This window comes from Porites lutea, chromosome 5, assembly GCF_958299795.1.
Source record: "Porites lutea chromosome 5, jaPorLute2.1, whole genome shotgun sequence".
Classification (NCBI taxonomy): Eukaryota; Metazoa; Cnidaria; class Anthozoa; order Scleractinia; family Poritidae; genus Porites; species Porites lutea.
The window spans coordinates 32,306,032-32,332,031 of record NC_133205.1 but is presented as its reverse complement, the minus strand read 5'-3'; the positions used below and the strand labels follow the sequence as shown (position 1 = coordinate 32,332,031).

The 26,000-nt window shown below is 40.9% G+C and overlaps 2 protein-coding genes across 2 annotated transcripts; one reads left to right on the top strand and one right to left on the bottom strand.

The window, feature by feature from the left end:
- Nucleotides 1-2,544: 2,544 nt before the first annotated feature.
- Nucleotides 2,545-6,336, bottom strand: LOC140938246 (uncharacterized). Its single transcript, XM_073387753.1, has 3 exons — nucleotides 5,520-6,336; nucleotides 3,554-5,075; nucleotides 2,545-3,490 (listed from the first exon to the last, which is right to left on the bottom strand). Exons 1-3 carry the CDS (start codon nucleotides 6,334-6,336, stop codon nucleotides 2,545-2,547), a joined length of 3,285 nt encoding a protein of 1,094 aa, XP_073243854.1.
- A 269-nt stretch (nucleotides 6,337-6,605) lies between these two features.
- On the top strand, nucleotides 6,606-25,483 carry LOC140937505 (uncharacterized). Its single transcript, XM_073387065.1, has 11 exons — nucleotides 6,606-7,425; nucleotides 9,584-9,838; nucleotides 12,131-12,211; nucleotides 13,620-13,907; nucleotides 13,990-14,256; nucleotides 14,344-14,538; nucleotides 15,909-16,829; nucleotides 18,240-18,539; nucleotides 19,550-19,867; nucleotides 20,308-20,619; nucleotides 23,749-25,483. The coding sequence occupies exons 1-11, from the start codon at nucleotides 6,612-6,614 to the stop codon at nucleotides 23,838-23,840; spliced, it is 3,843 nt and encodes a 1,280-aa protein (XP_073243166.1). The 5' UTR covers nucleotides 6,606-6,611; the 3' UTR covers nucleotides 23,841-25,483.
- The last annotated feature ends 517 nt before the right edge of the window (nucleotides 25,484-26,000 follow it).

Below are 26,000 nucleotides of genomic sequence, written 5' to 3'. Positions count from 1 at the left end.
CAAACAAAAGAAGAATCACTTTGCTTGATGGCAAGTTATAAAATACTGTGTCCGGGAACAAAAAGAAGTCAGGAAAAAAGACAAGATTGGCCACTGCAAGAACCAGAAAACGCATGGATAGTTCCGAAAAAAGTAATAACAGTGAAAAAGGAACAACGCTTGAAAAAACTTCTTAGGCGAAAATTAATCTCGTGTTACGACCTCGGGCCGGTCATGGAGCCATTTCACGTAATTGAAGGAGAGAGACTGAACCGTTCAAATATACCTGGTGAAGGAAAGGTGAACGTGGGTTTTCTTCAACACAAACAAGATATTTTTCCATTTGCTGTGCCACATTTCCGATCGCCTTTTTTTCGCATGTCGGGAAGTGAGATGGTGAAAGTTTCTCAGGTGTTAACAAGGTGTCAGCTGTTTCCATGGCAACTGAAAGACTTAGCCGAAGTCAAAAAGTAAAATGAGTTGGAAAATGCGGTGGTTACCAGTGTAGAATCAAAGCTTTCAGGATCTGATTTAATGTGTTTCGATACAGTTTTTCAGAGGCCATACCGATATTTTTCAATCGCCTTAAAAGTGGTTTTTTCCTTGTCAGATCGCTATAAAATTTTTACCAGTAACTGGCTATGGATTGAGATTTGTGAAAATGTAGTTTTAAATAAAATCGATATTACTATGACAACAATAAACAAAAAACTTTGAAATTGATAAAAGCCAAATTTTGCGTGATCTAGACCTGCTACTGAAAATCCAACACTAGGAACTTAAAGTTTGGTGTTTAGCAAACAATCTCCGAAAGAAGTAAAAAATTCTGTATGTTTGAATTCGACTAAACCGAAAATATATTTCAAACCTTAAATTTTCAATAGCGGTGATAGATTATTTAATGAAAACGTTATAAATGACTCAAATTATTCTTAAGTAGCGTAAGAATGACGCTTAATATCATATTTTGATGCTAGGAAATTTTGGTGCACTTTCGTTCATGCGATCTTGAAATCTAACCCGTTTTCTCACCACCTGTATAAGTGCAACTTCATTAAGAATTTGGACTTTTAGCGCTTTCTTGTATATCTCCAAAACGACTCGAGCGAATTTTTTTTTAAATCTCTTCACATAATGTTCATAATGTATATAAAAATGTCTGTAACTTTCATTAAGATTGATTCACTGCAACACCTTGAAATTTCAAGAGAAACCTATCCTACGAACCAGTCAAAAATCTGCGTTACAATATTCACTGTTTTGACGTTATGCTAATTTTTCCAAATTAATGCGGACAATACATATATCCGGGCCTTATGCTAAACGGTGACGGCATTGAGAACGGCAAAAAAAACAGCAACAGCAACAACAGCTATAGGTCTAAGGGCCTGTTAACCTGGAGGTGGGGGACCCCAGACAGACCCCAGATAGGTGAAGTAACATGCGACGGGTCACCCCACCTATCGTGTAAAGATCATGGCCTCTGAGTCAATAGCCCATAGGCCTCATGGGCTATTGACTCAGAGCCCATTCGGGTTCGGGGAATAATTGTTAAATATGAGCATTAGCCAAGAGCCATAACCTATTATGGCTCTTGCATTAGTGTAGTTTCTCGATCGCATGAAGCTCATTTGGATAGCGCGAACTGGCCTGGAGCAGAGTTGTTCGAAGCCGGGTTAGAGTCAGGTTAAGATAACCCAGGGTTAGCGCGAGTTGAAAGCTTAAAGAGAATTTCAGTTTTAATTTTTTTTGTCTACAAGTTGATGATTGAAAGCTCTAAATATAACAGAGGAAATTATCCGAGAAAATGCTTTTGAACACAAGAAAGAGAAACCGGGGTTATGCGCTAATCGGCCATCGAACAACTGGGGTTCCTGTGAGAGACTGGGCTGATGATCTTTCAATTATCCCCTGGTCTCCCTCCCACTCACCCGGAGACATCAACCACCAGTGAATCCGTTTGGGCATCTTTATTGAACGAGCGAGAGGACCCGAGGCCTCGAGAGGAGACCCCAGGGAGGGAGGGAGGGTGCTGAAATTGATGTTACAGCGAACGAGCGAACTGACAAGGATATAAAATGACAACTAGCGCCGTGAAGAAAACAGCTGACGAGCCGCGAGGGCCTGGGTCTAATTAAGTTATTCCTAAGAATATAAACAATTATCCCCTGGTCTCCCTCCCACTCACCCGGAGACATCAACCACCAGTGAATCCGTTTGGGCATCTTTATTGAACGAGCGAGAGGACCCGAGGCCTCGAGAGGAGACCCCAAACCAAGAAAGAGGCCCAAAGGATTCACAGAGGGGGGCGAAGTCAGAGGGGAAGCAGAGGGGAGAGAAAATAGATAACGTGGCACGATAAGAATAAAAGGAGAAAGACATAAGCAAAGCGAATTATGAAAAAAAACCATAACAATGAAATCTGTGCCAAAACAAAGAAATAAATGTGGGGAACTGGCAAAACGATGTCTGAACCGTAACAACTTAACGTGCTGAGGACAAAACGAGCCTGTTCGCCAAAGAGGCAGTGTCAATAACTATGCAGGCTACTAAAAGTAGACTAAACTATAACAGCTGAATGTGCTGAGAAATAACATGAGACAGCACAAGTCTGTCTGCCAAAGGCAGAGTCAAATAAAGCATGTAGGCGTCGGATCTCCAATCGCCCTGGACTTTGATGAGCTCGGAGGGGATCCCGCACTGGAAGGCGAAGGTGGCACCTCCACGACGCAGGCTGTGACCAGAGAAATCCTGAGGATTGAGAGAAACCAAAGACGCCAAATACTTGATACTAGCGTTTAAAGAAGAGGCTGTGATACAGTCGAGGTGATGAGAAGCGGTGGTGTATGTGAAGAGCGGGAAGCCAGCCGGGGCTGAAACCGAGTCGAGTAACAATCGCAGGGCAGCGGTGGGACAAAGGGGAGATCCAGGAATACGAGGAACTGGTACCACGAGTGCTGTATCGCCGGCCTGCCGTGTTTTTGTCCGGGTGACTGTGAGGAGAGCACCTGAGGTGGCAAAAGTGATGCTGCCCCTGGACAATGTATGATGAGAGGAGAACTTGTCAAAGGACTGCGGGACGAGGTTGGCAGTTCTGAAGAAAGAGAAGAAGCCGACAAGCAGGGCACACCACACAGCTAGATGGGCGGAGTCGCGAACATTAAGATGGTGGTAAAATTGTAGCAAGATGGCTGGGGTCAGAGGTGCTTTCCGATGAGGAAGGTGAACCATAGACTTCTCCAAACCTTTTTGGGTAAGCTTGACATGGATGTCATCGAAGGCTGAAGTCTCGAAATGGCAAAACACGTGTAAACGCCGTAGGGCACTCAAGTAGTTGTTGACTGTGCGATGTGACTTAACGGAGAAGCCAAGCAGGGTGATAAACGCAGCGATGGTCGATGAGGAGGCTGGAAAGGGAGTGATGGAGTAAAATTGGCAGAATTTTAAGTAAGTGTTCCAGACGGAATGATAATTTCGCTTGGTAGAATCAGACAGAGCGAAGGCTTGAATCCTGGTGACGCAGGAGTGAAGGTCATCAAGGTGAAAACCTGCAACCAAATAGAGAGGTGATTACCATTGACAGTCAAAATGGAATAGGTCTGAATGACAAGTGTACTCTGTGAGGGTGTCATAGTGAAGAGAAGCGGCCTCGTAGAAGGTGACTCGAAACTCAGGATGACTGTCCCAACGACTGAGAGCATCAGCAATGATGTTGGCGTAACCGGGAATATGGAGTGCTTGCAGCTCAAAATCGTGAAGGGAGGCGTAGAACCATAAGTCGCGTAGGCACGACTGAATAAAAGGCACACGGGAACGGCCAGTGTTGATAGCCAGCTCAGTGTTGAGGTTGTCAGTGCGAACCAAGATGCGTAGACCGCGCAAATCCTCAGACCACAGCTTGATGCTGACGGTGACGGCCAACATTTCGAGCGAAGCAATGGAAAGAGAGGCTGGATCAAAACAGGTCGGGAACGAGGAGTGGAAGAAACGGCCACAAAAGAAACCGCCAATACCGGTAAGGCAAGCATCAGTGCAGAAGAAATGATCGCTTACTGGCCAAGGGGAAGAACGCAAAAGTGAAACACCATTGTAGACAGAGAGGAATTTGTCCCACCAACGTAAGTCGGACAGCATGTCTGAACTGGGGACGAAACGTGCGCGTTTTGTGGGAAGCTGGCGGAGTTCGTTAAGCAGACGCTGCATGAAAATCCGTCCAGGGCTGATACAAGCACAAAGGTAGGAAAGCTTGCCGATGAGAGACTGAAGGTCGGACTTAGTGGACCGTGGAGCGGCTAGCCAAACACGTATGAGATCGGCGGTGTCTTGAAGTTTATCGGGAGGCACTGCGATGGTCAGTGTGACGGTGTCGTAAGTGAGGCCGAGAAAAACCATTCTCGTGGAAGGTGGACAGTCCTTGGACGGGGACGACTGAAGGCCTAAATCAGTGAACAGACGCTCCAGGTCAGAGAAGGCAAGTGAAGCGTCTTCGAAGGTGGATTCGGCCCCGCCGAAGTCATCGATGTAATTGATACAGTCATGGCCAAAGAAGGAGTGAAAGATGTGAGCAATCGCGTTGGTAGTCCGCTGACAGGCAAGGGTTGCAGAACGAAGACCAAATGGGAGGACAACGTCAAAATAAAAGGAGTCGCACCAGTGATAGGCAAGAAAGATGTAGTCTCTAGGATCCACTGGAATCTGTCTGTAAGCGCGTTTCAAATCTTTCTTGTAAAGGTAACACCCAGCGCCCTTGGAGAGAATAAGGTCAACAAAATCGGCGGAACGAGGCAGTGAAAGATGGAAAGGCTGATCGAGGTAAGAGTCTTTGGGAATTCCGTCATTAACAGAGGAGCCAAGAGGAAAACTGAGGTCCAGTACGACGCGCCTTTGGGTGCCATCCTTGGGGACAGTTAGCAGGGGAGACGTGCGGAGGGGGGCTGGGAAAGGATTGCACGTGAATGGCCCAGCAGTAGCAGAATGTTCGATCTCGGTAGATAAGAAGGCGTCAATAACATCCGGAAAATTGGTGGCTGAAGCATGGTTCGGGGGCTGAGATGAAACAGAAACGACGGAGTGACAGTTAATAGGCCATCCAAAGGCTAAGAAATCGGCAACAACAGAATCAGAGTAATGTTCGAGGTATGATTTCCAAACAGGAATGTTCAGCTTCGACGGAACAGGATTTCGAGTGCCAAAAGCGTTCGGGAGCGGAGACTTGGAGCAAAGAATGTGACGAATAATTGCGGCGTGCGAGTGTTCACGAGAGAGTAAAAGTTGGCCAGAAAATGCGGTAGAGGGAGCGGGAACAAAGTTGGGCTGCGAAGAAGGCGACGATAAGGCTGTTGAGGCGGGAGCAGGCGAAGAAACAGCGGGCGAAAACGTGCTGTTCGACGGGAGAGATGTGGGAGCTGGAGAAGATAGTCAATCGGCTGTGGTGGGCGGCGGAGGGCGAGTCGGGCAAGAGCCAATGGTGTGGTCTTTGAGCTTGCAATATGCACAAATGTGTTCGACGCCTTCCTGGTGCGAAGGGTTACTGCACGTACCGGTGCGGTTCCATTCGCGGCAATAGGTACGAGCTCGGCCATTGTTGTTCCGAAAGCCAGCCGCGTGAAAGGCGGGCGAAGTAGCCGGTTTGGATTGCAAGCGATTGGATTCTGTGATGTTGAAGCGCTCGATTTCGCTGAAATCGTCGCCCCAGCTTGCGAGGCCCGACTCGATGCGATCCAACACGGCAGCATGAAAGGACAGCACTGCTTCCCAGTCGTATTTGGACGCCAAACGCATTAAAGACATGAGGTGGTGCGACATGAGCGCTTGCTGAGGGGAAGGCTGAGCAGACAAGATATCGAGATAGCCATACACGAATTCTGCCGTCGATAAATCCTTAAACTTCTTCCGGGACAGACCGAAAGGAACGTGAAGATGAGGCCATTCTTGGGGGTTAACGATGCGTGTATTGTGGTCGAGTTGACCTTGGGACTTACCGGAGTTAACTCCTCCACGAACGGTCTCCAAAGAAGGAATGTTTCGAGGCGTCTTGGCGGCCGGGCTGGATGAAACCAATTCCCGAGCTCTTGATTGAGCTTCGAGCTCAAGGAGGCGAAGCTCCAGCTGTTGCTTTTCAATCTGTAGATTCAGCAAATGTAAGGAGGGGGAATTGCCAGGCGCAGAAGTAGAAGAAACCGGAGCTGTGGTCTCAACACGAGGCGTTGTGTGAACCTCGTGCGAAGGAGATTGGTCGAGCGATGGAGTGCCATTCGTAGCGCTGTTTTGCGGTCTTGCGAGGGAAGGCAAATCGTAAACGAACCCTGCAGGCAGCACAGGTACTCGAGTGCGACGTTTTCCGGCGGCTTGAGACATAATAAGAGGCTAAAAGACTGAAGAAACTGGAGCGAAATGCTGAAATTGATGTTACAGCGAACGAGCGAACTGACAAGGATATAAAATGACAACTAGCGCCGTGAAGAAAACAGCTGACGAGCCGCGAGGGCCTGGGTCTAATTAAGTTATTCCTAAGAATATAAACTTTCTAAAAATAAATCTGGCGGGAATTTCCCGGAAATCTTTGTATCCAGACAGGGTTCTTAAAATAAACACCCCCATAATGCTTCTTCCTTTTTTACGTGATCTTCGACATGGCGGCAGCTAAGGGCTGGTCCGGACAAGCCGAACTGGCGATCTGCTGCCTTGTTGACGAGACACGCCAGGGAAAAAAATTGCTAAGAAGAGATTTTCTCGGTCTTGGCTGCCTGGCGAAGTTTGAAAGTGTTGAGTTTCTTCGCCCGCTTAGAAAGCCTACTAGAAGTATAAATTCAAAGTTCTTCCTAGTTGCAAATAAACGAGCAGTTCTCACAAAAGATCATCTTATGGCGATCAAGAAGCCAAGAAAAGATAGAAAGAAGATTTCCGTTAAAGTTGTCGCCGAATTTCTGTCAATGGAGGATGGCAAAGTGCTCGAACGCAGAGATTTGAGTGAGTTGTGTAGTTCTTTCGAAAAGGACGTCTACGATCTAAATGGCGTTACCTACGTCGCTCTCACAAATCAGAAAGGAAGCAGCTTTTTGCGTTCCAGATGCTTGGAGGTATACAACTTCTCGGAAGAAAGCGAATCGTCAATGTTATGGGATCAACTTCAGTGCCTGGTTTTTAGCAGAGAAACGGTTGCGGAAACAACAGAACAAGAAAGGCCTGTCGCGTTCTCCACGCGAATCTACGATCTTTTTCCCTGCGACCACGTCTTTGCTGCTGGCGATGACTCACAGTTCGGCAACGTAAATGTTAGTACCAGCCCTAGTAGAAAGCGTTTTCGTAAAGAAGATGAATTTGCGAAAGGAGACGTACCACTAGGGGCAATAATAGCGACTAAAGACTGCCAGCTTGCAGGATTTTTGGATTTTTACAATAAACACCCTGTGCCACTGTTGTTTGGAAGCAACTTTCAAGAAACAGGTATTTACTGACTTATAAATACAGTATTATTTAAACGCTCTGTGCCACATAGCTCGGATGATTCTTTTTTCCTTTCGTTTGAATACCATGGTAAATGAAATGAATCATGTAGTTTACGTGCAGACCGAAAAACTTTGTAACAATAAAAGTACTATTATAATTGATTAATTAATGAAAAATGGACACTACGATTTGTCGTTTGTCACTTTTTAATTCAAAATTATACTGATCTGTATCAATTAAACGTAAAATTGCAACTCAATGTAAACTCGTAAGAGATTTCAACCCTGTCAACTAAAAAAGGGAGGTCTTATACACCGCTCCCACTAGCACCAAAGGTGCAGGCTTCTAGGGGGTTCCGAAGGCATGTTCCCCCGGGAAAAATTTAAGATATGTGCCTATAAGATGCCATTTCCTGCATTTTGAGATCACAGTCAAAGGAAATACTGTGCCCAAAATTATCACAGGCTCATGGTCGGATGCCAAAAGGGTAAAAATGGCTGAGAGACCATGGAGAAACAGCAAAGAAGCATGCTAAAAGACTGGTTGAAGAAAGAAATGGAAGAGTTTCTCAAACTGGGAGAAATTAAATGAAAACAGGGGGCTGGAAATATTGACCTAAAACGGGAAGGTTGCAATCCTGACTTACATGTAAATTAGCAGTGCTCCATGCGTGGGCGAGTGTAGCCCTGCACCTAAGAAAATGTGGTAATCTACCCATTCAAGAAATTTTGGTTATCTCTTCACTATGGTTGTTTACCATTTACCACAAATTCCCGGAAATTCCTGTTGGGATGTCAATGGTAAATGTTTTTTTGGTTCGTTTCACTGGAAAATTCCCGGGACAAACGGAAATTCTGAAAAGGTAGTCCCGTTTTCCCGGTTGGGATGTTCTGCATGGAAATTCGTTTACCATTTACAGGTTTCTTGAGTTTCGTGCTAGTTTCATGTTGTAACTAGAATCCAGTCTAGCGCGGCACAGGGTTTACCATAACTGAATCTGTCAGTAGGCAAGATGAAATGAATCCTGCATTCTGATTGGATACCTGAGCGGGAAAGATGGGCCAGGATTTCCCGTGTTGGTCCGGCAAGAAAAAGTTCTCTTTTTGGCCATATAATAAATCCTTTATGTTTCAACCGTAACTTTTTTTAACTTTTCCTTCCCTCCTCGATTAGCTGTAGGCTACTTCGCCGGCAAGGATCAATTATGGCTGGTATCAAAAGTGTTTTTAATAAACTTGAACCTTACATGACCAAGCTTGTTCAGTTTAATGGCTGTATGTTGGTCTCATTCTTTTTGACCAGCACGAAGTCCAGGTCAATAAAATCTACCAATATCCATCCATCTTGACCTCACACTTGGTCAATAATGCAGTGTCTACAAAGCTGAATGTACAAAAGAAAAATTCTGAGCCTTGAACATGCACATTCAAGTTTTGATAATGAGACTTGTATAGGTAATAGCATGATTTGTAGTGATTTTTGGCATAAATACCACGAGTGATATTTCGAAAGTGTTATACGTAATTTCACGAGCCGTTAGGCGAGTGAAATTTGAGACAATTTTGAAATATCACAAGTGGTATCATTTATGACAAATATCACGTACAAATCATGCTATTATTTGTTTATACTACAACCTGCAAAAGGTTTGTAATTTTCACATGCAGGTATTTCAAATTAAGCTGAAATACCACTCCTCTAAGCCAATCAAATTGCAGAAATTTCTCATGTAGTAGTAGAAAAGAAGGAATCCATCAGGAAATTGAGTAATTTCAATTTTCAGTGGACAAAAACCTTGTACCAGAATAATTTAAACAAATTGCTTTTTTTTTTTACATTTTTCAAGGGCTATAGATATAATTAGTTATCTGTAATAACAGCAATGACTACTTCACATGGGAGCCTGGGAAAATAAATGTCAAATTTCACAAGAGTTGTGAAAACACAGGTAAAATTCTGAAAATTTCATGTGTAAGGTGTCATTTTGTGAAATTTGACATTTATTTTCTTGGGCTCTCATAAGAAATTGTCTTTGGTGTTATTACAGATAACTAATTACATCTCCAGCCCTTGAAAATTAAATTATTCTGGTTTTTGTCCACTGAAAATTAAAAATTACTCAATTTCATATGTTAATCATGCTTTTTTTTCTTAGGTGAGACAATGACTCATACTGGACAAGAATCACAGGGGTGTGCTTCAGGGAGTGTTAGTCATATGTCCTATCAATGTCAGCTAGCTGGGCTGCGGTCAAGAGCACTCCGTCTTGAGGATTATTTAAGTCAGCCTTCATTCATGTCACCATCGCCAGTAAATGGGTCGGAAAATTCAGGCGAAGGTGAAATGGCTCTTCAGCAGCAGAATGTAGAAAGTTATGGAGAGGAAGATGTGCAGAACAACAAAAGCCAAGGTACAGGTTTAATTATGATAGTGTGATAATGGGGAGGTGGATGCAAACATCATTCTCACTGGTGTGGTCTACATGTTCCTTACATGGGCTGACACTGGAAGGGGACTGTTTTTATAATTGGTCCTTCATTACTTGACTAATTCCTGTTGTTGCTACCCTCTAACAATTTCACATGCCAAGCAGATTTTGCGTGGGGTAGCAGGTGTGTTTTCAGAAATAGGCTTCTAAAGATACAATAATTCATTTTTAAAGTGGATTATCATTATACAGTCACCAGCATACATTTACCAGTAAGTGATACATTAATGTAGAACCAAACATACAACAGCATTGTAAAGTAAAGTAAAACTTTATTGAATCTCCCAATCAGGGTTTTTCAAACCCAACGTACATAAGCATATAGACTCATAAGGTTACAGTCTGAAATACTGAATAAAATATCTAAATGTTAAAATAATGTATAATAACAGATAAAAACATCAATGGGTAACTCTCCTAGCTGACAAGAAATGATGCAAAAAGGAATTCTCTAAGTTTCTTTTTGAAAGTACGTAGGTGGTCTGGAGTAGTGATCACAAGTGGCAATGAGTTCCAGAGTTTTATATTGCTCTATATAGAAAATTTTGTTGACCTGCACCCGGTTGATAAGCTGGAATGTTAAGATAGTCCTTATTTCTTGTGTTGCGATCATGAATAGTAGATTTTGTCACAAAGCAATCACTCAAGTAACTTAAGGTGCTAGCCCTTTCACACACTTAAACGTGAGAATGCCTAGTCCATACACATCAAATCATAACTCACAGGGAGCCAGCATAACTCCTGAAGAACCGGTGTTATATGATCAAATTTACATGTATTAGTGATTATTCTTACAGCAAAATTCTGGATTTTTTGCAGCTTTGAGATATTTTTCTTAGTTGTGCTAGACCATACTGGAGAACAATAGTATAATTTGCTAAATACCAGCTCATTATTTATAACATTCCCCAATGTCCTGGTGCTGAGAAGGTTGTCTCACCCTAATTATCTGACCTAAACTACCTAAACATGATGAGACAGTGTTTGTAATATGTTCATCAACGCTAAGGGTGGGGTCTACTTGAAGTCCCAGGTCTTGTACAGAGGAGGCTGTAGTAACTTCCTTTCCAAGTAGAGAGACTTGAAAGTCTGCAGGTGGTCTCTGTAGCATTTGTCGGGTTCTCAGCACCACCAACTTTGTCTTGTCTGCATGGTTGATCAAAAGACTATTATAGCAGCACCAATAAGCAATCTTCGATAAATTATCATATTTAACTTACTGGACCACACTGCAAGTATCTTTGACAGAAAATGACAAATAGAGTCTTGAATCGTCAAAGTCTGATTCCAGAGAACCAAATTTCAGGATGTTGGGAAGGTCGTTCATGTAGATGGTAAATAGGGCCGGACCTAGGATTGAACCCTTTGGTACACCATGAGAAATAGCACCCAGACTTGAGGCCTCAGTACCGATCCTGATGTATTGTTGACGTCCGACAAATAGCTTCCAAACCATTCCAGAGCGGTACGACCAACCCTTAGTGTCTTTTTTTTTGCCAGAAGTCTACTATGGTCTAGACTGTCAAACGCCTTTGACAAGTCTAGGAGGACTACAAGTGTAAGGTTTTTTCGCATCCATCACCTCAAGTGCCTTATCTGTCATCATAACATTGAGCGTTTCACATGAATGCAGCTTCTTGTTGCCACTCTGATGCTCGGTCACGACATCTCTTGGTCATGTACGTAGTCAATTGATTCAGAGCTACTCGTTTGCAAACCTTCGATGTAACTGGGAGTAGCAATACTGGGCAGTTATTGTTTGCAATCTCATGATCTCCTTCCTTAAGTAACGGGCCAGGGTGACCTCAGAAATGTTCAAATGGGATGGAAAAACTGATGACAATAGTTCAAACCAGTTCACGATGTCTTTAAGTACAGGCAAAATGCAAGGAAGTAAATCTTTAATCACTCACATAGTTATATTGTCATGGCCAGATGCCTTATTGGATGAAAAAGACGTTATAATCCTATGGATTTCATGAGCAGAGACTGCATGAAATTGAAATTTATCTGCTTCACATGGTAAATTTGTTTAGCAACAAGCTCTAGAATTAGTTCACAATCAAGATATAGGTACACATACACTAGAATTTTTCCCTATTTTATTGTCTCATTTGCTTCACACAGGTTTTAAAATAACATGTCAATAGTCCTTGTTTTGAAGCAATAAATATATATCCCTGTTAAATATAACTTCTGACTGTTGTTTTTCAGGCCCTTTTCCAACTGAAAATTCTCACAGGTTCACTGATTCCTGCAGGCATATGGCAGATTATTTACCTCCCAAGGATGCAGGTATGGCTCCATTTAAAGTAATAGTTATATTTAAAGGTGTGATGCAAACTGTATTTTCATAAGTTCTAGGTAGCTTCTTATTGATGTCCAATATTTTTTTATTCCCTGGAAAAGTTGTTTAATGAGTTCCAGCATGAGCTACATGCTACCAGCTCAGACTCCCTACTTGGGACCATCATGCTCAGACATCTCATTTAAATGGTGTATTTTTTGTTTTTTTCTTTTTTGTTAAGTGATGTTTTATGTATGTTGTGGTTTAATATAGATTTTTATTTTCCCTTTGTTTTGGGTTGTGGTTACTGTAATATATAGTAATAATTAATTTCAAATACGCCAAAATAAAATTCCAAAAAAACATAACATATATTACAAAAAAGTAGCAGCACTGCATTTAATAAACAAGAAATATGTTTTGTTAGCAATACTCACCCCAGACAAAAGTATGTTGACAGAAGGCACAGTCAAGTCTGCTAGAGCACATTTCAAATAAATGTGCAGTTCCATTATCCACCCCCCTCATGAAATGAAACAGAAATTATGAGGGGAGTGGGGGTCCAAGAGGAGACAATTTCCAAGGGGGATGGGGTGGCTTCTCAAGGTATTTTTTGGGGGGATCTGGGGGAAGATTAGCCTCTTCTAACAAGTTTGAAAAGGAAGGGAGTAATTAAAGTTCTGAATCTAATGTATGCATGCAAAAGGAAGGATCAATGAGCTGGCTTAAGGAAGACAAGTTCCAAGGCAAAAAGATCACTCACTGTTATAAAGTTTGAAGGCAACTAGTTCTTTTACAGATAACATCATTTGTGTATTGTTAAACATATAAAGCCTCTGCATGTTTTTCAGTGGCTTTATTAGTGGCACAGTGTACTAGCAAAGAAAGACCTCTACACAATATGAAAGGATTGCTTTTCCAGATCCTTGGTAGGCATAAATGACAAGGCAAAAATGAAGAGGCCAGACATTAATGTTGGTGTCAAACACTGTATTATCCTGAACTGCAGTAATTGTTTCATGCCTGCAGTTACTTACATATGCGACCATTTATCAGTTGAAATGAAATTAAGTGAAGCGTTTTGATTGAAATATTCTTTCCAGGGGGTACCCAAACCTAGTGGTAAAATCATGGGAATTCCAGAGGGTAGGGAAGAGGGGTATGACAAGCATTTTTTTGTATGAACCCTGCATGTATACTTATCAGTGTTTTCTTGGTCATCAATAATTAGAGATCCAATAGTTGATCAGTTGCTTATTAAACATTTACTCAACATTTCAATGTTTTGAACATCACAACGTTTCTCACTGTTGATAATGATGTTTAATCATCAAAATGTCGAGTAGTGTTTTTAAGATTAATTTTTCTCATAAATAATTAAATAAATTTAAAATGGAGTTGTATGTACTTTCATAGGTAAAATTGAATCTGAGTTTCCAGTTGGGGCTGGGGGTGGTATTTACACTCCAGTGGAGTCACATATACCGGCAGGGAATCACATCAGTGCAAGTGGTGGTAGTGATTACAAAAGTAATCCAGGTGGCACCGCTCAACTGAGAGAAATCAAATACACTCCTGATGATAAAGTGGCTGCAGCAGCTGAAGATGACACAGGTACAGATTCAAGTGAAGTTCATGTGAATGAAAGAAGTAGTAATGAAGGCTTGCCACAAGAAGGAAACTGCTCTCAGGCTGGTGAGCAAGGTACAGGTTTAAACAGAAAAAAAGTATAATTACTTTAAAAAAGGTAATTAGTTGTAAAAAGGAGTTTTGTGTACTTTTATAGGTGAAACTGAACCAGAATTGCCAGTGGGGGCTGCAGGTGGTATTTGTCCCCCAGTGGATTCAGATTCACTGGCAGAGAGCCACATTAGTGTAAGTGGGGGTGATGGCAAAAGCAATCCAGGTGGCAACACTCAAACAGGAAAAATCAAACACAATCTTGATAATAAAGTGGCTGCAGCAGCAGAAAAGGACACAGATTTACATCCAAGTAAAGTTAAGACTGAAGAAGACTTAGCAGAAGAAGAAAACTCTTGGACTGCAGAACAAGGTACAGGTTTAAACCGAGAAAAGAAAGGATTATTACTTTCAAAAAGATAATAATTTGTTTAAAAAGGAGTTGTGTGTACTTTCATAGGTGAAACTGGATCAGAATTGCCAGCTGGGGCCTCGGGTGGCATTTGTCCTCAAGTGAAGCCAGATTTAGTGGCAGAGTATCACATTAGTGCAGGTTGTGGTGTTAACAAAAGCGATCCAGGTGACACCGCTCTACCGCGTGTAATCAAACACACTCGTGATTATAAAGTGGCTGCAGCAGCAGAAAGTGACACAGGTAACAATGAAATGTTCCTTTTTGCGAAAAAACACCAGGCACCGGATGTTATTGTTTCATAGCCGCTGGTCTCATTAATAACAGTTTCTTTGTGACATGAGATGTTATACGCCACTGCGCATAACATTGTAACATGGAAGGCAGCAATTGTTTGCCGGCTGCTTTTGTAGTCTAAAAGTTTTTTATAGCGAGCATGATTCTTCAGGTATAAAAAGGTGTTAGTCTTGACGTTCGCCGAAGTCCCTTCACCTAAAATGATCATTTATTCACCCTTTTGAGCGTGGTGACCCCCCGTTGTTATTGGAGTTATTGACTCATATTGGCTACAGGAAGAACTTGGAAAAAATTTGGATAATACAAGTTGTATTATTTGTGGTAAATAACAACGTCTCTGCATCTGGACCAACTCTGGAGTTGCAGCGCTTTGGGCAATATACCCTTCCACGGGTTTTTTCAACTTTTGACATGGACAAGTTACGGAAAATCCGTCAACACTGCTGGAAAGAGCGCCTTTAAATTAGTACGATTGTCAAGTTCGAAAGTCATTTGTTGAAAACTAATGACGAGATAGCTTCTCAAAGTCGGCATCCCCCCCCCCCCAAGCCCCCCACAAAAACGTCTGTAAATTTTCGCAACTTCGCGAAGCTATATCTTCGCTCGCTTTAGGCGTGTCACTTTCAAATTTGTCAATTTTACTAATTTTAATGCGCTCTTTCCAGTGGTGTCGACGGATTTTCCTTAACTGGTCCATGTCAAAATTTGAAAAAACCGTGGAAGGGTGTATTGAACTAGCAAGCCAACTGGGAGCTGGTCATCAAATTGGACCAGCTGCCAGTTGGCTTACTTGCTCAGTTGGTTAGAACGCGGCACCAGCATTGCAAAGGATAGGGTTTGAATCCTGCCAAGTCTAAATCATTTCAGGCTTTCGTTCCGCAACTTCATAGGTTGCGTATTAAACTCTGATGATCGTCAAGCAATTTAAGAACTATTTTAGTGAAAGATAAAGACTCAGACCAACAAAGAGGTTGAACACTCAGGATAACAGGCACCCAAGGTGAAAAAGAAGCACAGTGAACCTATGTGTATATTTTTCCCTTTACATGGTTATTGATTTTGCCAAGTTTAAAAATTTTCGCCTCTCTATTTTACTAAGGGCCCAATGATACCTCAGTTTCTACATTCTGTCCTAACCATGTGGGCTCAATTATTGATAGAGGTCTTTGCTGCCTTTACAAATGGGGTGGTTAATACTTACAGTATATTGTGAGAATGAATAATGAGTCTAAACTTTGTTAAAGAATGCTGTTATTGAGAGGGACAGTGTGTTTTAATTAAGATTCATTGCCGATATTGTACGTCTTTTTTCTCAGAATGTGTAGTCAATGAGGACCATTCATTGGAAGCAAAAGAAGTAGACAATACATCCTCTGAACTGATCCCTCCAGATAGGTTAGGCTGTCAACCAGTGACGCCCTTGACGGAGATTATCAGTGAAGGAGCAAGCAATACAGGTATAAAACTGACAAAGATACCCTCTGACAAAGCACAGCTTAGGGTTTCGGCAGATGGAATGAGTCGACCATCCACATTCATCAGCGAAGAGGCCATGACGAAAGAAGCAACCACCTTCTTACCTCCATCTCACAACCACAAAGACACCACTCCATCAAGCTTAGTTGATCCACCAGATGGATTAAGTGGTCAACCGTCTTCCCTCCCCAATGGGGTGGTGTCTGGAGGAGCAAGAAATATTGAAACTAAAGCGGCATCATTACCCTTTACCAACCAGAAGGAGACAATTCCGTCAAGGAGGTTTCCTCCAAGTGGAAGTGTTCAATCACAATTGCCCTCTCAGGCTCTGATTGTAGGAGCAAGTAGTGACGATCCAAAATCAGTGAAGTTGCCTTGTAAGAGTGACAAAGACAAGGGACCAACTAGGGCGCAACCAGATGGATTAAGCATTCAAGCATCATCAGACACGACTGACAGAGCAGGTAATGATGATGTAAAAGTGGTGGAAGTACCTACGAAGAATGACAGGACACAATCAGGGGCGACTGCACCGAGTGGATTGAGTTCTCAACCATCATCGGTTACTACTCCTGTACCTGAGAGAGCAAGTAATGTGGCATCTCAACAGGTGTCAACTTCGGGCCACAGGATCGCTGGAAAGAGCTTTAGTTGTCCTGGTGATTCTGCATTTGCAAAAAAGGAAGAATTTAGAGAACTAAAGAGGTTCAACAGTGAATTACTGCGGAAGCCAATGGAAAAGAAAAGAAAATTCAAGCCAAGTAAGGCCATTTTGCTCATCTAAGCTTGTTTCCCTTAAGTTGTCTCATGAAATGTACATTTCCTCCCCGCAGAAAAGATTAATTTTCCTTTGTTTAAACCCCCATTTGCACCGAATACTTCCCAAGTGATTCCAGCTACCAATTAGAGTGAAGGCCTAGAGAGCGAAGAGCGTAACGTAGCGAACAATAGGGACCTTATGAGAACGTCGAAAGAGCAATAGGTTCTATAAGCAAAACAACAATTCTGCACGTGCCGCACGGCCAGGAGGGTGACATTCCCTATTGACGTAGTTCAAAAAAGGTAGGGGGCCCTCACTTTGGTGTCGTTTACAGAGACTTCACGCATACATGACCGCCAGCCGAAAAAATAACTTTTCACCTTGATCTTATAGTTAAGTGTTTATCGATCAGTGTCTTCTCTACCTGGATGGGCTTGGATTTTTAGGGATGCCAGTCAACTAAATTCATTTGCAGTCTGACCCCTTTCGAATGTTTTCAAGTTCACAAAAGGAATGGTAGACATATGTAGAATAAAATGACCCAGATTCCGTTGTGCCACTCTGACTGATGTTACCACTAGGGTTTCATAAGGGCCCCTCTACTATTACACGACTGGTTTGCTATGACTACATTCCTGTGAGAGAATCCGGATGAAGTTACTTGAATTTTGCTTTGCACCAATATTTTACTTTGCGACAAACCCAACTTGGACCATTGGACAAACCTAACTTGGACCCTTAAAACAATCAGTCAATCACTGGTCATGTTCTCAGCACAAAGGGCTGATGTCGGTAGGTCGTTTGCAAGTCGAAATATGAATATTTCTTTTAAGTTCAGTGGTCTCAGAAATCCTTTGATTCCATATTGACCATATTCAGTGGACTAAGTCTAAATCTGAGTACATCAGATTCAGAATCTTCATTTCTTTTAAGATGATCAGCGTCAGTTTATTTGTTGTCATGATTGTATAATTTACGGATATTCAACATTGTCTCTTTTCCCAAAAAATTGCAGCCGCGACTATTTCAGGTTTTTCATTCCAGTTGTAGACTGCGCTCAACTTTATGCTCTTTAAATCCTAACAAGTTCTTATATAATGAATGTTAAAATGCAAAGGAACTTAAATTGTGTACTTTACGAGAATAAGAAATGCAGTGATGCAGCAAATATTAGTGAACTTTTTTGAGTGATGCACGTCAACCGGAAGTGGTCTTTTTTCATTCTTAAGTGGTATTTTTGCCCAAATGTTTGGACAAATCGTCTCTATAATAAGAAAGATACTGAGAAATACAAAAACTAATTTGGCAGCGTCAATTTATTTTAAAATGAAAAAGACCTCACTTCCGGTTGACATTCGATGCTCAAAAACATCTTTGCTTAAGCGCTCCATTTTTTATTGGAATTCTACAGGTGACCCACTGGCAAAGACCATCTTGGGTTGCCTGGATCTTTTAGAGGGGCTCTCCAGATGTCTTGATAAAGAGTACAAGTATGGATCCTGCAAGTGCTGGAAGCACATTGCCGAGCATTTTGGAATTGAAGAACAAGAGTATCAAAAATTTAACTGCAGCCAGGTTCACAGTCCTACAGAGGTTATGTTTGAATACTTGAAGGCCCAAAATCCTGAGATTACCATTGGTGATATCAAAGATGGATTACATTCAATTGCTAGAGAAGATGTCGTCCGTGTTCTTGTGGAATATGAACAAAGTGAGTAGAGTCTCTTGATTGGTGACTGATGATTAATTACAAAAATACTAAATCTTGCTGCTATGCCGATGTTCCTCATAAGGAGACCATTATGTTTTCTGCTTATCGAGCACTATGCATTTAAGTGAAGTATGCAGAATTTTATGTTGACTATTTCAAGTAGAGTAACAACACATACCTCAAGCTATTTTAGTGTTTGTATGCTTTAATCTGTAATCTTCAGATTCTGTCGTCATTTGGAACCTTCAGCATAGAGAAGAGAAGTGTGACGTCGCAAAATTTGAATTTGTAATGGTAACAGGACTGAGTGGAGTCCAATTCGGTCTGTAATCATACGAGTGATTAACAAAATCGGACGACCGCGTAGCGGGAGTCCGATTTGTTTAATCACGTGTATGATTACAGACCGAATTGGACGACACGAAGTTCTGTTACCAATTAATCATAACTTTAACAAAATTTGTAACATAAGAGGCTATTTTTAAAATCAAAACACAAGAAATTCGAAATTTTGTTTTGCTAGAAGTGAAAAAAAAAACCATTTAAGGGCGCGCGTGATGGCGCGTACTGTCCAATTACTTAGGCATGACGCGTACTGTCCTATTAAACTATCCAATTAAGGCTGAAATCAGGGCAGTTGATAGCCAATCAGATTTGACAATTTCATCTCTCCACCAATTTGCACAAACAGACTCATTTTTAGCAAGTGGACATTTTTCATATTGTTTTCTTTTTTTTTTTACCTGGCAACCTATGCCATAATTTTACAAATTTAGTTCTTGTGACGTCATCAGTTCTCTTCTCTACTGTCGCGTTCTGTTTGAACTCATTTGACTCTGGCAGTTATTTAGGCTCATACTTGGTGTAAAAACCTGTGAAACTCGCGAGTGATGTAAAACAATTAATACAAAGAAGCCACTGAGAGAGCCAAGGGAAATAATAGCTAGAAAACAAAGAAAAACTTCACAGGTTTTTACACCGAGGATGACCCGTTATTTGTGTGTTTTCAGCTTACGACACGGTAGATAATGGTACCCCTGTGTGCAGTTTGTTTGACACTGATCCAGACATCATTGGAGAGATAGCCTTCTTAATGGACATGCAGAAGATCGGTCTAAAAAAATGGTCACATCTGGCTTCATCACTGAAAATACCACGGGCAGACTTTAAAACCTTTGAGACTTGCAATACTGAGTATCCCGCAGCGGAAACGCTGTTTAAACTTGTAAAAATCCACTTTCCTCGAACAACTGTTGGGACATTGATAACTCATTTAAAGACAATAAAAAGACGAGATGTGATAACTGCCATCAGGGAATGTACTGAAGGTAATAATAACATTTGAATTTAACCCAACAGGGATGTATTCCGTGTTCTGATTGGCTACGCTGTCTGAGGGAATCCTGTATAGTGTTTGACTACTCAAGTGTGCCCGCTCGTGCTGTACCGTGTCGTCCCAAAGGAAAAGATTTTGTCTTTTTGACATGTAATAAATCCTTTATGGACCAAGCTTGTTTGGTCAAGATGGAGCTTGTCCAAATAAGTTTTGAATGATGGAAAACTTAGCCAATACCCAGCTATCTTGACCTTACGCTCGGTCAGAATTGCATATTTAATGCAGGTCACTGATGATGCTGATACCCGATCAAGCACAGCTGTACAAAAACTTCAACAACAGAGTGAAAACTTTACGAATTAATATGTAAATTTATGAATTAATTTTAATATTGCTGCTAGGAGAACACAATATAAAGTGTTTCTGTTATAGTTACAGAAGATTACTTGCTGAAAAACTTGATGGAAGAATTGGACGTGATGGAGAACGTTTGTGAACTCTTGAACCAGAAGCAACGTACAAACAGAGTGAAGAACTGGAGGCACCTTGGAGGACTATTTAACTTTGAACAGGAGGCTCTGGATGACCTTTCACCGTCACAAGAAGAAAACGTCTCCCCTACAGAAGCCCTAATTCAGCATCTTGGCGGATTATATCCTGACTCGACATTAGAGGAACTAATTTTTGCCATACATTTGATTGACAGGGATGATGCCCTTGATGTGCTTGACGTCTATCTTGAAGGTGATTGAAAGCAACTACTGAAAAATAATAGTGTTTTGAATGTACAAAAGTCGTGCCATTAGTAATGATTTACATGAATGGTATGTGTTACGGTGAAACCAATGAGTCCTTTCAGGGCTCCTGGTCCTTTAATTCTTGCAAAAAATGCCATTTGATCTAGCTTCTTAAGCCGTTTTGTTAACTAGAGACCACCTCGACAAAAGGATGCAAAGCTATTCAAGGTTTTAAATTAAAAAGAAGAACTATTCCTGGTTTCCTCTCCAGTGCATGGCACAGCTTGTATTTTTGCGCATATGTGCACAAAGTAAACGTTTTCTTCTATTTTCCTTTCTTTTCACTCTCTTCGGGTTCTCTGTGCAATTCTCGATATGCCCAGGATCGATCTTGCTAGCAAATTGTTTGGCAATTTAAGCAATTCACAAGAAGATTTTGTGAGAAACTCACTTGCAAATATCGCAAGAATAACAAGAATAACAAATTTAACAAAATTCTAGACTTTGAAAGAGAAAAAGCGAGAAAGGGCCCCGAGAAGTCCGCATATTTCGCAAAGATCGCAGAAGTAACAAGAATTTTTCAAAAAAATGATTCACAAGAAAACTTTGGGAGACAATCACTTCAGGTTCTTTGTGCCATTTTCGATATGTCCAGGATCGATCTTGCTAGCAAATTGTTTTCGCAATTTTGGCGAAAAAAATGATTCACAAGAAAATTTTGTGAGACACTCACTTGCAAATATCGCAAAAGTAGTAAGAATAACAAATTTAACAAAATTCTAGACTAAGAAAGAGAAAAGGCCAAGAAGAGCCCCGAGAAGTCCGCAAATTTCTCAAAGATCGCAAATGGAACAATAATTTTTCTTGCTATGTAAAAAGACCGAGTAACAAATATCGAAAGAATAGCAAGAATAACAAATTAAAAAAATTCTAGACTTAGAAAAAGAAAAGGCCAAGAAGGGCTTCGAGAAGTCAGCAAATTTCGCAAAAACGCAAGAGTAACAAGAATTTTTATTGCAACCACAACAACAACCTAAATTCAGGGCTCGACGTTGCGACCCGTGGGGTCGCCAATGCGACCAGCTTTTACTCAGTGGCGACTAAATTTTCACGCCTGGTCGCCAACCTGGCCCCCAAGATAGGTGATTTTCTTCTTTGGATAAACGTACACTAATCATAATTTGTTATCCTTTACACAACCAACGGATAGCTAACGGTTTTTCTAACGCTCTAACGTTTTGCCCAAACGCTTTAACGGTTGGTCTAAACGTTTTAACGATTTGTCTAAAGGCTTTAACGATTTCTTCCAACACTCTAATCTACGTTTACTTGAACGAGGATTGTGAAATGAATGAATTCGACGGAAGACTTATCGACTTTCGGACAAATCGATCGCAATTCTCAAAAGATCGTCCCGTGTTTCTCCGGGAATGACTTTTAGCGCATCGATATTTAAAACAATTTCTTTATGTCGAACATGTATCTCGATTGCGGACTCGATAGCAGATTAGTCTGATAAAAGCTCAAGCTGATCGAAGCTAATCGAGAGCGAACGGCGCTTACTTCTCGAGCTTCGCAATTCTTGTAAACAACTTTACGCAAATTTCTGTTGAGCTTGACGACGCAAATAAAAGCTCTGCCGTATTTTATTGACTTCTAATGAAGTAAAGTTGAAGTCATGCTGTTTGTCTAATAGACTTCTCGCGAAATCAACTTCTTTGCCCGAAAACATTAGCAACGTTTCCTCTTTCTGGTCTTTCTGGAGACTTTTGAGCACGTGTTTGGCAACCGCGCAATAGATGAAGTTTCACCGATGTTCAGTTCTGAACATGCAAATACATAGGACGCAAAACAAATTTTGCAGATTTTGTTCTTTCTTAACCCAAATAAGTTTTTTTGTGATCCCTAAATATTGTTTTTTTAATTTGTATTCCATTTCCTGAACCTTAAGCTTGAATACCTGTTTGAGGAGATTTACGCTTGAGTGCGGATTCATTTTACAGAACACCGACTGGTAATCGAGCGTCAGCGAAAACCATTCGAAAGAAAGTTCAAAGGAAGTCTAAACCATTCTTTTCTGTTAAGGCTAAGTTAAAGATGTTAAGTCTATTTTATCCCATTAGTTCTTAAATATAATTTTTGGCGACTAGAATACTTGTTCTGGCGACCAAAAATGAAAACTTGGGGGCCAGTTGGCCCCAAGATTTTTTTCTGAAAGTCGAGCACTGAAATTGTTCAATTGATTAAGTAATTCTTCCTTTTTAAGGTGTAATTAACAACAATCGCTACCATTGTATTGTTATGTTTGTGCCAATCCATTTATTTTAAATAACAATTGATAAAATTCTTGATAATATGTGTGCTTCGTCCTATTACTCTTGAATCATCAACAACATTAATTTAACGGAAATTGCCAAAATTACCATTCTTTTTGCTTTGTTATGTAATTAGCGACGCTTCAAGTACGCGTTCTCCCATTACCAAAATAGGCCGTGTGAAGAGAAGAATTTCATGAATTTGCCTCGTTCTTTGAGCCAAGTTCGGGTCGCCTGCGACATTTGTTATTCTTGCTATTTTTGCCATATTTGTTACTCAGTCTTTTTATATAGCACGAAAACTTCTTGTTACTTTTGCGATTTTTGCGAAATTTGCGGACTTCTCGGGGCCCTTCTTAGCCTTTCTCTTTCAAAGGGCCTGTTTACGTGGCGGTGGAGGACCCCAGACAGATGAGGTAACATCTGGTCGGTCATCCCACCTATCATGTAAACGTGATCAAATTAAAATGAGAGATTATATGGACAGGCGGGTTACCTCACCTACCTGGGGTCCCCCACCTCAATCTAAATAGGCCCTAAGTCTAGAATTTTGTTAAATTTGTTATTCTTGCTATTTTTGCAATATTTGCAAGTGAGTGTCTCACAAAATTTTATTGTGAATCATTTTTCGGCAAAAATTGCGATGAAAAAATATTTTTGCTAACAAGATCGATCCTGGACATATCTCTCATCTTTGTACTCGATTTACATTCTTTGCAGTTAAGAATTTAAAGGTTGTTTTTCCTACCTGTATGTGTGAATTACTGAATATCATGTTCCAAGACTTAAATTTCAATGTTTTTTTTCTTCTTTGTGTCTAGATGGATGCATTGCACATCTGTTAACATTGTGCGACTGCAAAAGGTGTAAGAAGACCAGAGGGCAAGGGAAAGGCCACGCGGATGGGCTTTAGCTATTGGAAAGCCAGTACATTGGTACTGTGGATTTTCTGTTGCAACAAACTGGATATGTTTCACAGCATGAGTTTGAGGTTCGTACTGTCAATACAGATTGAGTTTTGCGTTTTTTTTTTAGTTAAAGCAAAACAGAGGTTCTGTTACTAACAGTACGGACCGACAAACGAGGTTAGTGAGATGTTTATCCCATTTCGAAGAACGGTTTGAAGTACATTTGGCCTGAATATACAATACTGGGCTGTGCAGTAGAACGCGGGCTCACTAAATTGACCAAACATAAACCTGCTACTGGCTGAAAAATATCAAAGGACATCAGTTTTTTAGAAGGCTGATAAAGGCAGTATCCGCCTGTTGTGAAAGATGTTTTTTTTTATCAGCATTTATCCTTGTACTATTAAACAATACCAGTGGATGGCAGTATCTACAGTCTGAAAATTAGGATGCATACAAGGAGTTATTTTGAAGGTACATATAAACAGAAAAAAAGACGGAAAGATTTGGAAAAAAAAAAGAAAAAATATATAAATTCCTCAAATTGGGTCGAGAAATTGTCGCTGTATGTATAGAGTGGTAGTTCACTTGTTTACTCACTCGGAGTATGTGATGGACGAACATTTAGCCCAAGCTCCTATTACATTTTGAAACAAAATTTTATAAGGCGGAAATAGTTTAACGTATGCCCAACATAAAGCTTAATACATTTAATGTATTTAGGAGTAAAACTCGTGCATAGTTATTTAGGTTGGCTTAAAAGGCCAGTTTTAATTTTTAATAGTATCAATTAAGTCGTTTTAAAAGACTATAAAATCATAACTGGTAACAAAGGTAATAAGGGCAAACAAGAGGCTTTAGAGTTATCCATAATCTTTTGGAAATGTTTTCATTGGAATGGTTAAACCATTGCATTTCATTCAGTCTCAAAAGTTAGAACTAAATACTAAACGATAAGTACCGTGTGAAAGTACCTCTGAAGAGGTTTCACTTGACTGGTCACACTTTACCATTTTATCTAAAGCCATATGAATAGAAATCTAACTGGATGTTTGAAACTTCACTCGTCCAAATCCTTGTTTCATGTTCAAACTAGACGCGCAAACATTGCTTTTCCTCTCCCGTTTACTGAGCAGTTAGATTTGTTTCATTGTTGAAATTTTGGTAAGTCATTTTACATCATTTTTGTTTCGATGATCCTACAATATATATAGAATTTAAGTTACGGGTAAGCGTTTCGGTGGTCAATAACGGTAGTGTGACTTTTTATTGGTTAGGAATAAGATTGGAATAAATGAATGGAAACAATCAACGTGAGCGGTTACCACGAGTCAAAAGTTGGCAAGTTATATTAATGAAACTACTATTTAAAACCGAGTAAATAGTTAGTTGAAGCTATTAAGTTAGATCCGTTCAACTTTAAACGGTAAGGTTGTCATGTTTAAATTTAAATTCTTGATGAGCTTGAAACTGAAAAAAAAGGAAGTAAATTGGACGATTTACGTAATCGTCCTATGGAAACTGTTCATACGCCAAGACCTTACAGTAACGATATATTTGTCTAGTATATGATTTATGATCCCCCTTTTTGGGGTCCACACACGATTAAAAAAAAAGAAAAGCTTGCATTTTCTGAGTCTCGCCTCTAAACCAAGCGAGACTAAATACTGCCGAGGGTAAATGACGGAATTTATTATTATTATTGTCTCGCAGTGTAAAACTTTGGAATGCTGTCCACATTATGAGTAGTACAGGTGTCATAACGTAACCTACACCACTTAGGGGCACCCAATGGATCTGTTACTAAAAATATCCGTTCTTCAGGCAAACTTTTGCTGGCTGGGCTGTGGAAAAAAGAAAATGTGCTTGGAATGAAAGTGTTGCTGGGAAAAAGACAATTCAGGGTGTCTAAGGGGATTTGATGTCGAGAAGAGTTGTGGGTTATTTGTCCTAAACCCCTCCCCCCCCCCTACTGAAGGGGTGAATTTCGCCCTTAGGCCAAACCCATTTCCCATTTTGGTACTCAACCCCACCCCCCCCCCCCCCCCCACCCCGCTCTGTACTGAAGGTCTCAATGTGGCCCTATTACCACACCCCAAACTGGCCAGTACTATGTGGACATACGTCTGCTGTGAAACGTCCCAGTAAGTCACGTTGCAAGTTGT